The sequence below is a fragment of the Zingiber officinale genome, chromosome 3B (genome assembly GCF_018446385.1).
Source record: "Zingiber officinale cultivar Zhangliang chromosome 3B, Zo_v1.1, whole genome shotgun sequence".
Lineage (NCBI taxonomy): Eukaryota > Viridiplantae > Streptophyta > Magnoliopsida > Zingiberales > Zingiberaceae > Zingiber > Zingiber officinale.
In genome coordinates this window covers 18183742-18198903 of record NC_055991.1, presented here as the reverse complement: position 1 = coordinate 18198903, position 15162 = coordinate 18183742, and the positions used below count along the sequence as shown (strand labels likewise).

General features: G+C 38.8%; 3 protein-coding genes across 8 annotated transcripts; all 3 read left to right on the top strand.

Annotated features, from left to right (window-relative positions):
• The first annotated feature begins 1398 nt into the window (after window positions 1-1398).
• Window positions 1399-7182, top strand: LOC122056023. 5 transcript variants are annotated; one of them, XR_006132985.1, is made up of 7 exons: window positions 1399-1673; window positions 2530-3027; window positions 3499-3660; window positions 4141-4328; window positions 4955-5230; window positions 5337-5454; window positions 6922-7182. XR_006132985.1 is itself a non-coding variant. In XM_042617759.1 (4 exons), the coding sequence occupies exons 1-4, from the start codon at window positions 1518-1520 to the stop codon at window positions 4246-4248; spliced, it is 909 nt and encodes a 302-aa protein (XP_042473693.1). In that variant the 5' UTR covers window positions 1399-1517; the 3' UTR covers window positions 4249-4495. The 5 variants fall into 5 exon arrangements, 2 of the variants coding, with proteins under 2 accessions (XP_042473693.1, XP_042473692.1); XR_006132986.1 differs by having other exon boundaries at window positions 5316-5454; XR_006132987.1 differs by having other exon boundaries at window positions 5310-5454.
• A 728-nt stretch (window positions 7183-7910) lies between these two features.
• Window positions 7911-11626, top strand: LOC122056022 (leucine-rich repeat receptor-like serine/threonine-protein kinase BAM3). Its single transcript, XM_042617757.1, has 2 exons — window positions 7911-10666; window positions 11138-11626. The coding sequence occupies exons 1-2, from the start codon at window positions 8035-8037 to the stop codon at window positions 11479-11481; spliced, it is 2976 nt and encodes a 991-aa protein (XP_042473691.1). The 5' UTR covers window positions 7911-8034; the 3' UTR covers window positions 11482-11626.
• Window positions 11627-12127: 501 nt separating this feature from the next.
• On the top strand, window positions 12128-14529 carry LOC122056024 (60S ribosomal protein L37a-1). 2 transcript variants are annotated; one of them, XM_042617761.1, is made up of 5 exons: window positions 12128-12269; window positions 12768-12807; window positions 12906-12994; window positions 14027-14109; window positions 14329-14529. In XM_042617761.1, the coding sequence occupies exons 1-5, from the start codon at window positions 12267-12269 to the stop codon at window positions 14390-14392; spliced, it is 279 nt and encodes a 92-aa protein (XP_042473695.1). In that variant the 5' UTR covers window positions 12128-12266; the 3' UTR covers window positions 14393-14529. The 2 variants fall into 2 exon arrangements, with proteins under 2 accessions (XP_042473695.1, XP_042473694.1); XM_042617760.1 differs by lacking the exon at window positions 12128-12269 and having other exon boundaries at window positions 12762-12807.
• Window positions 14530-15162: the final 633 nt, after the last annotated feature.

The window sequence follows — 15162 nt, the reverse complement described above, 5'->3', positions numbered from 1 at the left end:
ACGAGGAGAAGCAAGCGAAGTTTCTGGCCTCAAAGAGAGAAAGTGGAGTGAGAATAATTTTGGAATAATTAGGAGGATAAGATATGTATACCACTTTTTTTTGTTTTTTGTTTTTGTTTTTTTAGCTTGTGTTCTATTTTTTATAGCTTAATATTTTAATTATCAAGGATTAATATTAATGTTAAGGTAAGTTGCCAAGTGCATTGACTCTCAATGATTGAGAACATGAATTGACCTTGATGTGCACCTTCAAGTGCTGTCCTCAGTCCAAGCTTCCATCAATCAATTAACAAAGATGCCACATCAACAACCAATCCATGTCAATGTCCAAGTTTCATTTCCCAATTTGATGATGGCAAAAGAGAGAAGCTAACAAATAATAATTCACATCACAAGGGGATAAAGTTATTGCCCCTAGAATATTTATTTATAAAACATTTTTTAAAAAAATATTTTTTTCTAAAAGACAATCAAACAATTACAAGTAAATGGGTTAGCTAATACGTATTTGTAAATTAATGGTGCAATAATATAATGACAGAGCACCTTCAATTTTAGTAAATTAACAGATAATTTTATTTTAATAGAGTTGATCTAAAAAATGATGTATGGATTAATGGACTATCCATTATGAATATTTTTTGATTTACCTTAATAATCGATATAAAATTATTTTATAATTAATCAATGTAAACTAAATACTTGTGTCATCTTAAAAAAAAAATAAAAAAAAATTATGCAAATCTTGAGTTTTTATATTGTTAATAATTGAGACGTTAGATGTTCTTTTTAATTTTATTTATGGAATAAATTCAGATATACAATTATATATATTTAAAATATTTATTATATTAAATTAAAATTTTGTTACAATTATATATATTATCATTTTAAAGTAATTTTGATCAATTTAAAATAATTTTAACTAAATTAGTGAAAAATATTTTGATATAATAATATTTTATATTTAATAATTTTGATTAAAATAAAATAGTTAATTTTTACTTAGTAGTTACTATACTATTAATATTATAATAAGAGGTATTTTAGATATAAAAATAATTGGATGCCCTTTTGTTTTTTTTTAAATAGTTTTTTTTTTTATGATTTACATGTCTTTTGTTAATTTTTATCCAATAATTTATACACGCTTAAATTGACCTTTAAAATATTTATTTCCATTGAAATTCGAACCTTCATCTTTTTAATTGGTCCTGCTTTACGGCTGCACCGCACTGTAAGCATGTCACAAAACACATAATTGTCTGCGCTCATTTATTGGTTGGACAATGCTGTTTCGCGTTCCTAGTCCCACACCTGATCGTGATTGATCCATTCATCGTTCAAGCTACTCCACTCACTCTATAAATAGGCCTCTTTCGCTTCCCCTTTCCTTCCTCGTTGGTCATGCGCTTCTCTCCTTCCTTCTCCTTCCTCCGATCCACGGAGAACGACGACGAGAGGAGGATTCGCAGGGGAAGCGATCAAAGTGAAGTTGGCGATAAGAGATATCGACGATGTATGCTCAAGCGGGGCTTCATCTGCCTTCGGTCTTCTCCCACGGATTCTTCCATGACTACAGCGGCGGCCACTACTCGTACCTACCGTTCTCCGACGAGGGCTTTCTCTCCCACCGATTCTATGTCGGAGTCGAGGACGGTCGGCATAACTTGGTAATTTTGCCTTCTGGTTAAACCGATCTCTCTTTTACTGTTTCATTAAAGGATCCGGTCGAGGAATTTGCTCTGTTCTGGAGAGATTTGGATCTGGTACTGAATGTTGCCTGGTGAAAAGTGAAACACTGACACAAGTTGTTTGATTTGTTGGGACAGTTAATTATATTTCAAAAGGATCCTAAAGAAAAAGAAAGTAAAAAAGGTTATATTGCAGATTATTTTGATCTTAAAACTCCCAATTTATTGGTGAATTTAGTTGTTTTTTTAAAGAGGGATTACAAAGAATGAAAGAATCAAGAATCGCATGACACTTTGCAGTTTCGGAGAGAACTTTCTGAAAGCAAAGAAACTGAAATTGTTAAGGTCCAAAAGGTTGAGACAGGAGAGTGTTTAATGCTTAGTTAAAGTGGACAAGAAGACTCCATGAAAGGGGAAAAAATGATTTATTTATTAGACAATTGTTCAACCCTATTTTTAAAACAAAAAAAAATCATAAAAGTGAAATCTTATGAAAGTTTTTAATACCTAACTTTCAGCTTGAGGGTAATATTTTGTTTTGGATAGCTTTCCTATGTTTGATGGGAAAATGGGAACTTTTACCAAGGCGAAATTTAAAACTTATATATCCATGCTTCTGTTTACGATGGAATTATAAAAAAGAAAGATCAATCCAGTATGAAAAGCAATTGCTGGCCATCAATCAGATTCTCTTAATGCCCATACAGATAATGTTTGTTGACCTTTGTGAATCCTCATTCAAAATGTCTGTTGAAAAATACAGTACAGAACTATTAATCCTTAGTGTATCAATAATGAAACTGTTCCTGTAATTCACTCATTGATTTTGGTATAGGCCAATATGGCACAGGCACCCTCTGTTTCAGAATATGATATGGGAGGAGAAGGAGACCTATTCAAAGCTCCAGAACCCATCTTAGAAGATCCTGCACTTGATCCCATGGCTAATGCCATGTCCATTATATCAGGTGGAGGAGATGTCATCACAGAAACAATCAAGGCTGCAGATATAGAGTCAATCCAAAACGATCATCTCACTGACATTTACTTTGAGTGCAAGAAGGACCTTATGGAGAAATCGGAAATTGAAGAGCCAATTTCTCAGCTCCTAGAAGAATTGAAGATTCCTGCAGTTGGGATGGCCGGAGTTCCGCCCCCTGGAAAAATTCTCCGAGTAGAAAGATCAATTCAGAAAAGTGCAAGTTCTGAGTGTTTAAGCTCATTAGAGTGGTTCCCTAGTTGCAGTAGAAGACTAGACTTCCTTGATTTCCAGGGATTGGATTTTGAAGCTGCACTTGGTTTGAGGAGAGCAAGCAGCGAAGGAGATGTTCAGGTATGAGTAAATTTCTAGTTTTCTTACTAATTTTCATGTTTATTTTTTCCCTCACTTTATCTCTTCTACCTTGGCCCATAAAGGTTCAGCTAACACAGTATTTGACCTTACTATGCTTCTCAGGTCTTAATCAATTGCTTCAACATTTACTTACCCGCATCAATTAGTGTCATGCTGAATGAAAGTCATATTAATCTTCTATTGGTCCTATACATACAATGAGGGTTAGTTGTACCAACGTATAAAAGGATTGCCAGATTTAAGAATTATGGACAATATTTTAGTTAACTAATTTGGATGATTATCTAATATTTGTGACTTCCCAGAGAAAATATGCATTGGCTACATTTTCCACTGAGAAATTCTGAGATTATTATGAGTTCATCAAGATATATCACTTGTAGTATGTAAAATTTCTACCTGCTGTGTGCCAGGATGGGCATGGTTATTTATTTTGACTAGTTTTTGCAGAATCTTGGCAATAAGAGCACAAACTCAAGAAATGCCACCACTGTATGTTCTTCATTCGAGCAACCCCTTTCCATCAGTGAAAATAAGACAGAGCTGCGACTACAAAAACTTTCCAGATACAGGGAGAAGAAGAGTAAGAGAAACTTTGGCAGAAAAATCAAGGTGTGAAGCTATTCTTTCCCCTTCATGATTCTTTCTGAAGCCATGTAAGAACACTTGAATACTCCAGATTAATATAGCTTCTGTCGTCATTATGGATGAATGTATGAGGTTATACTCAACAGATTTGAGAAGAGACTACAGGTGAAGGATAACAATGCAAAGACAAGAGTTTTAACAGGACATAACATTTTATAATCAGAATGAAAAAAGGATGACATGTATTGTAATTTAGATACTGCAAGGCAAAGCACTTATTCCTCATTATGAACTAAATGAAAATTTCTTGATCCGTCTATTCGTGACAAATAAACTTTTCATCATGCAGAAGTATGCTAGCTTTAGAGTCTAAACTGCCTTGATACCATAATGAAAAGCTATCTTAGGGTGGTTGAGTCAAAATGCTTGCAAATGTAACCACTTGTTTGCAATTTTTCGTTAAAAGCAAATTCTATAAACTGATAAGTTTTGGGTGATTTGCAGTATGCTTGCAGGAAGGCTCTTGCTGATAGTCAGCCTAGGATTAGGGGAAGGTTTGCAAAGACGGAAGATAACATATCCACTCAAATAGTTAACTACGCAAGATGTTGAAGCTGGTAGCAGCCCATGAACTCCCTTGTTGACAAGGCTAATCATGAAGTTGAGAGAACAAATGAGATGGAAGAGATGAGGCCAGTAGCCATATGGACAAATTTTCTTTCATTAGGATAATATTCATGATTCATGATGCATCTTTCTATCTTATAGTATCCACCACAGTATGTAGAAATTAATGCACTTGTTCTTCTGTGCAGTAGTTTGAATAAAAAGGAAATTGATGGTTTATCGATTTTGGTTACTATACACTTGTAGCAGTCATGAATTATACTCTCAATTGGTGTTTGGCATTGCTTAATCTTTTGTGATCATCATTTCTTCCTTGCGTTAAAAAGAACAATGTTGTGGTAGTCTTCAACACTTAATAGATCGGAGCATCGGGCAATAAGAAAAAAATACAGCTCAAAAATATTATACACGAGAGATGAGAATATTGCTATTGTTAGACAAGATGAATGGTTGAGAGTGTACACAGTAGACTCACCACAAACTCAAAAATCAATAGTCCAAGTCTTAACTCTTAAGTAATTGACATTTTCCATTGACTGCAAGTCTTTGGAATATGTACTATTATCTTCTTGATACTTCTTGTAATTTCATTGGATCAAAGTTGTAGACCTGCTAGTCTTCTTTATACTTGTGCACAACATTGAACTCGTTGCCTTAACTCTCAAAGTGAGAATAGTCCTGCATGATGCAGAAACTAAGAAGATGCCACAAGTACTGTCAATGTCTCCATGACTTGTTCAACTTATTTTATATGGCCAAGAAGCTGAGGAAGAGACTATCGAACCATGACTTTGAAAAATTGTACTCTAAATAGAACAGAAGTGGCATGGCAATAACCTGAGTAGTGACAAGATGGAGAAGATGGAGAGCGGATATTGTTACATTAAGCTTGTTCTCCTTCTCCTCCTGTTTGCTTGTTCAGTAGCTGCTGGAGATCCTGGAGTCATTAACCTTCCAAGTTCTCATGGTATTTTTTAAACTTCCCATCCTTTTCATTTTATTATTACAACTACCATCATCCTGAATAAATAATAGTAACTTTGCAGCAAAAGTATATCTTTGTGATTTTGCAGGAAATGAGAAAATAATAATTCACAGACGCTTAAGAGTCCTGCTTGCCCGAGATCCTTATACTCCACCAAGTCCTCGGGCAAATCCTTCTCATGGACCCATTACACACGGTTGAAATTGGTACGTGAGCATAAATTAAAATAGAATTGAAATGGGATTTTCAATGGAATCAGAATGAAATAAAAGGGGAAATGATTAATTATATATAAATTTTACAATAATAGAATGATATAACTAGTGGAAAGATCCATCTAATTCTTAATATAACTAGTCTATTTAGTATGTCTAATTTTCTTTGTCCATTTAGCATACCTTGCTTGATAAATCACTAGTTCCCTAGTTGATTTGGTTTGCTCATTTTATTTATTTCTATTTTCTTTTATAGAACTGGAATGAAACTTTTCATCACGAAAGAATTATTCATTAGAATAAATTGCTCCATTTTAAATGGTTCATGCAAAACTGAAATGAAATCATGCAGGGAACAAATCATTTTCATTCTAAAAAGTTAGTATCTGGTAGTTTATATTTCAGATATAGGAAAAATGTATATATTCAATATCTTTCTTTTGTTCATCTCTTTTGCTTCGTTAAAAATAAATTGAGGAAAGATGTTTGAACAATCTTGCATGTGAAACTACTACCATAAGCCTTTTCTTCCAAAGGAGTAAAAACTCTGAATAAGAGACGATGCAGTAGTAGAAATGATGGTGAGTTTTCCATTCTTCAGTGAAAAAACTAAGGGTGCGTTTGGTTTGTGCGTTTTTCATTTTCATTTTCTGAAAAATGCGCGTTTCTAAAAAATGATGTTTGATTTGCATTTTTCATGTCTGTTTTTTTTAAAAAAATAGTTAACGTTTTCTAGAAAAATAGAGAATGACAAAAAGTCATTTTCTGTTTTCTAGAAAACGCGCGTTTTCCATAAAATGAAAATAACTTTTTGTCATTTTCTATTTTTCTAGAAAACGTTATCTATTTTTTTTAGAAAACAGATACGAAAAATACAAACCAAACACCATTTTTCAGAAATACACGTTTTTCAGAAAATGAAAATGAAAAATGCACAAACCAAACGCACCCTCCAACTGATCTACTTACCACAAGAGATTCACAAAGGAATCTGAACATCATTGTTTCATGTAAGATTGTATGGCACTTTCTACTGGTTTCCATATGATATTTCCTTGTGCATGATCAAAGTTACATGAAATATTATTGCTAAGATTAATTAAATATGTTATTTTTAAAAAAGAAAGAAATTAGAAGAAGATCTTGTATATCGAAACATGAGCTACAGATAAATTATTGGTAATTTATTAAAAAGAACATAAAAATGGAATCATTATTTTGATGCATGTGTTCATGATATACAAGAATAGATATATGTAGATACAGGTGAAAATGTTTTATTTAGAAAATCATTTTACTTGGTAAGAACTCGGACTACCTTAAACCCTGAAGAACTAAAATACAGAACTATTTATATCGATCTAATAGAGCAATGAAGAGATAAATAACTTATAGTTGATGTTAAGAAGATATGAAAGTTCAATTACGTGCTCACGTTCCACTTTCTTTGACCTTCAGGTTCGCACACTTAGGTGATCTTTCAAGGTTATATTTCTCTTTCAGATTAAATGATGCTCAGGATATTTAGCACCAATATTGAAGATGGGTCCTTTTTATTTCATATTGCACACGCCATTTTTTCTTTATGTATTGCCCTTTCAATGTAATGTTTCTTATATATGAGTCTAGTTTATCTTGTTAGCAAGAGTCAGAAATTTGTGTCATCATAATTTAACTTATTTAATATTTTTTTTAACATTTATAATCAATCATTCTCTTTGTGTATTTGTTACTTGTGACTTTAGCATCCTGGCCATCATCATTCATAATAAATCAATTGCTAGTTCTATCTGTATATTAAAACCACCGCAAAGATGTAATTTGTATACACTTTGTTCCTCCAAATAAGGCATCCAACCATAGGACGCTGGACCGATAAAAACTTTGCAGTACTGAACCGGTTGCTCAAGATTCAGTTTTATCGGATTCATCATTATTTTCTTTTCTTTTTTATTTTTGTATACAGTTGGTTCGTCGGCCCCCCCTCTCAGTTTCAACTTTAAGGATTCTCTTTGTGCAGTAGTCTTTTGTCATAGTGCAGTTTTCCCCTTAATAAAGAGCATAGTTTTTAGCCTAAAGGACAAAAGTGAGTCTTGTGAGCACATGTTTATCGATTCTTCAAAGGCTGCTAACTGTGTCCCTGTAGTTGTCCAATTCTTGATCATTACTGAAGAATAGACTGCACTTACTGGAACCAATGGCTCAGCTGTTTCGAAGACCACACGAATCGGTTCATTCGATCGGAAGCCAATCTGGTTGAACTTGGAGCCAGTGTTCAGACCAGTTCATCATCTCGCGAGCTCAAATTACTGATCAATTTTGCTGCTTTTTCAGCAGCAGCAGCAGAGGACGAAATAACAAAGGAATTTGCCGAACAAATTCCACCGATATAATGATCGGCCCTGCTCCCACAGTGCGTTGTATCCTCTTTTAATATACACTCCTGCTCTTTGGTCTTTGGCTTTTCTTCCCCGGAAAAAGAAGAGAGCGACAGCGCCTTGTTCCACCTCCATATTATTTAGCACCACCACCTTCCTCCATTGCACAGTCCTCCCTCTCCTCTGCTTCTCCATGGCCGTTGTTGGCGCGAGCTTCTTCCTTTTCCTCTCTTCTTCTCTTCTCTTCCTCTCTCCGGCCGTCTCTTCGGACTCCCCCGGCCTTTCCCTCAGGAAGCAGGCGTCTGCTCTTCTTTCCATCAAGCAATCTCTGCGCGCCTCCGACGGCTTCTTCCGGAGCTGGAGCTCGCGGAACCATGCTTCTCTCTGCTCGTGGAGCGGCGTCCGCTGCGACGACGCCGGGCGAGCGGTGACCGAGCTCGACGTCTCCAGCCTCAACGTCTCCGGTTCCCTGTCGCCGAGGATTGCGGAGCTGAAGGCGCTCGTTCGCCTCTCGGTCTCCGGCAACAGCTTCGCCGGGGAGTTCCCCGCGAGCGTCTGCCAGCTCCTGCGCCTCCAGTTCCTCAACATCTCCAATAACCACTTCAATGGCTCCTTGGACTACTGGAACTTCTCTGCGATGGCGGAGCTGCAAGTCTTCGACTTGTACAACAATGACTTCTCTGGATCACTGCCGGCGGCGTTACCGGAGCTGCCCCTGCTCCGCCACTTGGATCTCGGCGGGAACTATTTCTCCGGCCAAATCCCCACTGCCTATGGCGGTTTTCCGGCCATTAGCTATCTGTCATTGGCTGGGAACGACTTGGGTGGCCGTATTCCAGCCGAGCTAGGCAACCTCACCACTCTCGAACAACTTTACTTGGGCTACTTCAATGAGTTCGACGGCGCCATTCCGGCGGAGCTCGGGAGGTTGACTAATCTCCTCCACCTCGACCTCTCGAGCTGCGGCTTAAAAGGCGAAATCCCACATCAATTGGGTGATCTTGTGAAGCTGGACACCCTCTTCTTGCAGACCAACCAGCTCATTGGCACCATTCCTCCCCAACTTGGCAACTTGAGCAGCTTGAGATTCCTCGACATCTCCAACAACGCGCTCGCCGGGGAGATACCCAAGGAGTTCGGGAATCTCCGAGAGCTCAAGCTGCTGCACATGTTCCTCAACCAATTCCACGGAGAGATCCCGTTGTTCGTCGCGGAGCTGCCGAGCTTGGAGGTTCTGAAACTGTGGCACAACAACTTCACCGGCACTATCCCTCCCAAGCTTGGCCAGTATGGCAGGCTTCGAGAGCTTGATCTCTCCACCAACAAGCTCACCGGAATGGTTCCCAGAGGTCTCTGCACTGGGAAGACATTGGAGATACTGATCTTGCTCAACAACTTCCTCTTTGGTCCTCTGCCGGATGATCTCGGTGAGTGCACGACTCTTGTGAGGGTGCGCATGGGGCAGAACTACTTGACCGGTTCCATTCCCGGAGGCTTCCTTTACCTTCCGGAATTGCTACTGCTGGAGTTGCAGAACAACTATCTCACCGGAGTTCTAGCAGATGAGCCTGCAAAGCGACCGGCAAAGCTAGGCCAGCTCAATCTATCTAACAACCAGTTTTTTGGGCCTCTTCCGAGCTCCATCGGAAACTTCTCAGCGTTGCAGATTCTCCTTCTCAGTGGCAACCAGTTCAACGGAGAGATCCCATCTCAGGTTGGCCTTCTTCGACACGTACTAAAGGTAGATATGAGCATGAACAACTTCTCCGGCCGGATTCCTCCGGAGATCGGCGATTGTTTTCTGCTGACTTACTTGGACTTGAGCCGAAACCAATTGTCCGGCGAGGTACCGTCTCAAGTGTCTCGAATTAAAATACTCAACTATCTGAATGTTTCATGGAACCAGTTGGCCGGAAACATTCCGAAGGAGATCGGGAGCATGAAGAGTCTAACTTGCGCCGATTTCTCCCACAATGATTTCTCCGGCAGAGTGCCGGAGACAGGGCAATTTGCCTACTTCAACGCTTCGTCTTTTCTCTCCAATCCTCGGCTCTGCGGGTCGATTCTGAACCCCTGCAACATTTCAGCAAGCTCTCCGTTCCATCAAGACCAACAAGGGAGTCTCAAGTTCCAGCTCCCTGGGAAGTCCAGGCTCCTACTCGCGCTGGGCCTCTTAGCGTGTTCGATCGTCTTCGCGTTCACAGTAGCCATCAAGACACGGTCGATGATGCGAAGAAACTCTAACTCGTGGAAGCTGACTGCATTCCAGAAACTGGATTTCGGGAGTCAAGAGATTGTAGAATGCCTCAAAGAGAACTGTATCATAGGAAGAGGAGGAGCCGGCGTCGTCTACCGAGGAACGATGCCTAGTGGCGAAGAGGTCGCAGTGAAGCGCCTGCTCGGAATCAGCAAGGGCTCGACGCACGACAATGGATTCTCTGCCGAGATTCAAACGCTGGGCAAGATTCGGCATCGGAACATCGTCCGGTTGCTCGCCTTCTGCTCCAACAAGGACTGCAATCTCCTGGTCTACGAGTACATGCCTAACGGAAATTTAGGAGAGCTGCTCCACGGAAAGCGAGCTGGATACCTCAATTGGCAACTGAGGCTCAGGATCGCCGTCGAATCAGCCAAAGGAATGTGCTACCTGCACCACGACTGCCGTCCTCCGATCCTCCACCGCGATATCAAGTGCAACAACATCTTGCTGGATGCAAACTTCGAAGCTCACGTAGCTGATTTTGGCCTCGCCAAGTACTTGAGGGACACTGGAACCTCTGAATGCATGTCGGCGATCGCCGGCTCTTATGGCTACATCGCTCCTGGTACTCACTCACTCTCGACTCTGTTTTTACCACTAGATTGTGGTTAAGATTTAGGAAAAACAAAAGAATCTGACAAAGATGCTCGTAGACAGTGATCCACACGGTAAGATGTATGGATCATGTTCAAACTTTAAAGCAACATGTCGTACGCTTTATCTGCAGAAGCATGGCATTGAGTGAGAGATCCTATTCACGTCGGGCCCATCTCTTGTTTCTTTTCCATAAAAAGAAGGGCACTGAGATCAGCCAACTCCTCAAAGAAAGGAAACAGCATTTGCCTTGCTTTGCTTTTGCTTTTGCTTTGGCATCCCATGCTAATTGAGTGCTGTTCTTTAGCACTATCAACACATCTTTGACCAAATCCACGGCTCAGTTATAAAACAATAAATTTCCAGGTTCTAAGATTCCGTCTTATGAATCCTGATCGGGATCCCTGATTTAATTTATTCTGCACCCTTTTCATTTATACAGAATACGCGTACACTTTGAAGGTGGACGAGAAGAGCGACGTGTACAGCTTCGGGGTGGTTCTGCTGGAGCTGATCACCGGCCGGCGGCCGGTAGGGGACTTCGGAGAGGAAGGACTGGACCTTGTCCAGTGGACGAGAAGTGTCACGAACTGGAGCAAGGACGCGGTGGTGAAGATCCTGGACCCCTGGCTGAGCAACGTGCCGGTGGAGGAGGCCATGCAGGTGTTCTTCGTGGCCATGCTGTGCGTCCAGGAGCACAGCGTGGAGAGGCCGACCATGAGAGAGGTGGTCCAAATGCTGGAACAAGCCAAGCCCTCCTCTGCTCTACCTGTACGTCCGAGCTAGTCTAGTCGTCACCGGTCTGCAAATTTGTGAACTAAATGATGAGCAAAGCTTTGCTCTGTGTGTGTGTGTGTTTCTCGACTAAATGTGTGTGGCAGTTAGTGAGAGTGTGTCATTGATTTGATATGGTAAGAATCTGTTTCTCTCATGGACATGGCTTTTGACATGGACATGGCTTTTGCAGTACTGTAACACACTCCATGCGTACAGATTAAAGCTTCTGACATGGAGGAGAGAGGTGAATGCATGCAGAGGGACATGGAAAAGAAATGCTGTCAGGGGATGTGGATGATCTGAATGCTTACAAAATGAGCACGCAGAGGAGGAAGAAAGAGAGAGAGAGGTGAGGACAGGGACAAAAGTGAGGAAACATTAAGCATGTTTGCTCCCGAGGAGACGATTAAAACAAAAATGGAGCCTGTTCAAGAGGGGGAGGAAGAAGAAGACTCCATTGGAGTTTGGGAGGAGGAAGTGGAATTTGACTTGAATTATTTGGTGATCGAAGGATTTAAATTATATTTTTAATTGTTGTTGGGCTTTGTATGGGCCATTCAAGCGAAGTTTCGTGGATCACGAATCTCCAAGAATCGAACGGTTCAGTTTTACGCGAGCCCAAATAGAAATGGGTTTCTAAAAATATCAAACGATCGATGGATCTGCATCGTTCAAATTAGGGTTCTGCCTATATAAGCCGGCGATGGCCGCTGGCATTTATTTCCTTTCTTTGGGGTTGTCGATCGGCGTGTAGATCCTCTGAACGACGTCGTATCCAGTCGCTCCCTGGGAAGATGGTAAGTCCTTGTATGTAAGAAGTTGCTTCGGTAATTGACACTTCTATAATGATCCATCTTGACATGTAGATGTGAATTGATTCGCGTGATAGGAGAAAGCAGACATTGCTTGAAAGATTTATCGTGGGTGTATTTGAAGTTTTTTTTCCGACAAAAAATGCCTTTTTTTCCCCTAGTGTTGAGTTTTGGCCTCGTAAAAACTAAGATTTTTTTTTTTTTAGTTTGAGATAAAAGGTACCTGTTTAAGAATGTTAAGCTTGCGTAGTCTTATTTTCTAAATTTTTTCTTTGTAAATTTTGAAGAAAAAAGTTTTTTTTCCCGTAAGATAGCATCATAGTCAATATTTGATTTGCTGCTTGGTTCATAGTAAAATTAGCACAGAAGGTGCCTTCAGCTTGGCATTTGACATATGTGAAATTATTAATGAGATGCAAAGTGGTTTTATGAATCATTTGATTGAATTCTTTTTAACAACTGTGTTCTCTTATTGGAATGCAGACGAAGCGTACCAAGAAGGCTGGAATTGTTGGGAAATATGGTAATTCAATGAATCAGTATTCTCTGTAAACCATTTCCTGTTGTAAAACTGATATTGTAGCTGTCGCTACTTCTGATCCGCCTTCTTTTTTGATTCAGGTACCCGATATGGTGCAAGTTTGCGGAAGCAAATCAAGAAGATGGAGGTTTCCCAGCATGCAAAGTACTTTTGTGAATTTTGTGGGAAGGTATAACTTCTTTTGCTTTGGGTCATCTTTGATGGTGGAATGCCTTATCCAGTTTCAACAATCTTGGTTAAAGATTTTTTTTTTAAAAAAATAAATTAGCTTCTTGCTTTTTGATTAGTTACAATGCAGAAGCATCGAAGTTTGCCTTGTGTTCCACGTAGAATTTCAATTATATTTTTTAACGGTTTATTATGCTGATAAACCAAAAGGCTGCTCATATTTATTTGTTGTATTTATGTAATGAAATTTACTGCTATTTATGAATTTTCAGTGCTACTTCCATTCCATGTTTTTTTAGCAGTGATGTTAAGCTCACTTGTGTCTTAGCACTGGTTCAATGTGTCCATATATTGTACGGGCATTTCTTCACTAGTATTGGAAATGAAAATTTATTGGAAAAAAGACATTGATGACACTGCAGATTGAATATGAATGCCGGATACAATTCAATGCAATAAATCCACAAGCTTTTTTGAGATTCTTGGTCCATGTAGTCATTGAGTATTGCAAATGATTCGAAAATAATTAGGTGTTTGAGCGTAAACAATTGATTGATTCTAAGAAATCCTGTTTTTTTTTTTTTTGAAGTGTTTTCAAAAGTTAAAACCCAGTTTGGTTAGGTAAATTGTCCAGCCTACCATGTTCTGACTTTTTGAGAAAGAAATATACAAATGAACAAACCAAAACACTGGTTTTTGATTTTGAATCTGATCAAAATTGAGATATGGAATTGTTCCTCGTTAAATTGGTCAGTTCAGTTTATAAAGCATTGGTTTCCAAAGATGTTATTTCTGAAAGTAATATGTTTTTTCACATCTATGAGATAAATGCTTATTTTTCTGGTAAAGTTCTGTTTCAGTTAGACTATTATGCTGAATTCACACTTTGATTATCAGTTAGGTATTCCTTTTGTAAGCTAATCTGTGCTTTAGTTTTTTTGCTAAGAAAACTTGTACAAAAAGAATGTTATTTCCCTCTCATCCGATTAGTGTTCCTGCTGTTTATCCATTCATGTTCTTATTGGCTTTACAGTTCGCTGTGAAAAGAAAAGCAGTCGGGATCTGGGGTTGCAAAGATTGTGGCAAGGTCAAGGCTGGTGGTGCTTATACTTTGAAGTAAGTCTGTCGGTAAAACTCAAAGATCTTTTAAATCTTTTTAAGGTTCTTAAAACTTCGGTGTGCCACTCAGCTCAAGTGAAACTTAACATTATGTGTACCAAGTGGCACTTGGATCAAGCTAATCAGATAGTGTTCTGAGCCAGCACTGCTAGTCAGTATAACATTTCCTTTTCTTACATTCTTACACTTAACATGGCGACGCTTATTGTTTGACAGCACTGCTAGTGCTGTGACGGTCAGGAGCACTATTCGCCGGTTGAGAGAACAAACTGAAAGCTAAGAAGTGAAGGATAATGCAATCATGCAATTCTAAGTTATCAGAGCAGAGACTAGTTTTTATTTTTATTTTTGATAAGCCATTGTATGCTGACTCTCATTACAAGAATCAAGCTTCTGGAATTACTTTGCGTTTCTTCAGATTTTGCTTTTGTGGTGTTTGTTTATTCTAATGTTGGATGGATCTGCATTGTTTATTAGCCATTAATGGTGGGATTGGAAGTGGTTTTAGATACTTGAAGTTCAATATCTTTAACGTTTCGTTCGACTTGTGAGGAAATAAAATAGATTTACTTTCAGATAAATAAGAGAACAAAATTGATAAGGAATATCCAAGAAAAGAAAAGAACAATTGAAATTTTAGTTTCTTTCTTGTGATGATATCAGATCAGACTAGTCCAAAATCCACAGTTGAGATTGAAATCTCAGTAGACAAGTCTGGCTAGTGAACATGTAACTTTGATAGATTTAGGTGACATAGATTTGGGAATTGGAAGTGGGAAACATCCACATCATAAAACAAATGTTGGCTTCATTCATTGCAGCATTATCTAAAAGTAACTTTGAAATTTTGATTGCAATGTTCATGATGCTTGCTTTTGCCCTACTTCCATCTTGTGATGATTGCATTATGCTTTTGCTTTTTTTATGGTTTGACAGTTCTCATCACTCCCCAGAAAAAACAAACTATATTTATATAATAAGAGTTAGAGTTAGAAGTTTCAGTTTTCCTTCTGTGTTTGTCTTTTGCTTTTTTTTTTTTTGGAAAAAAAA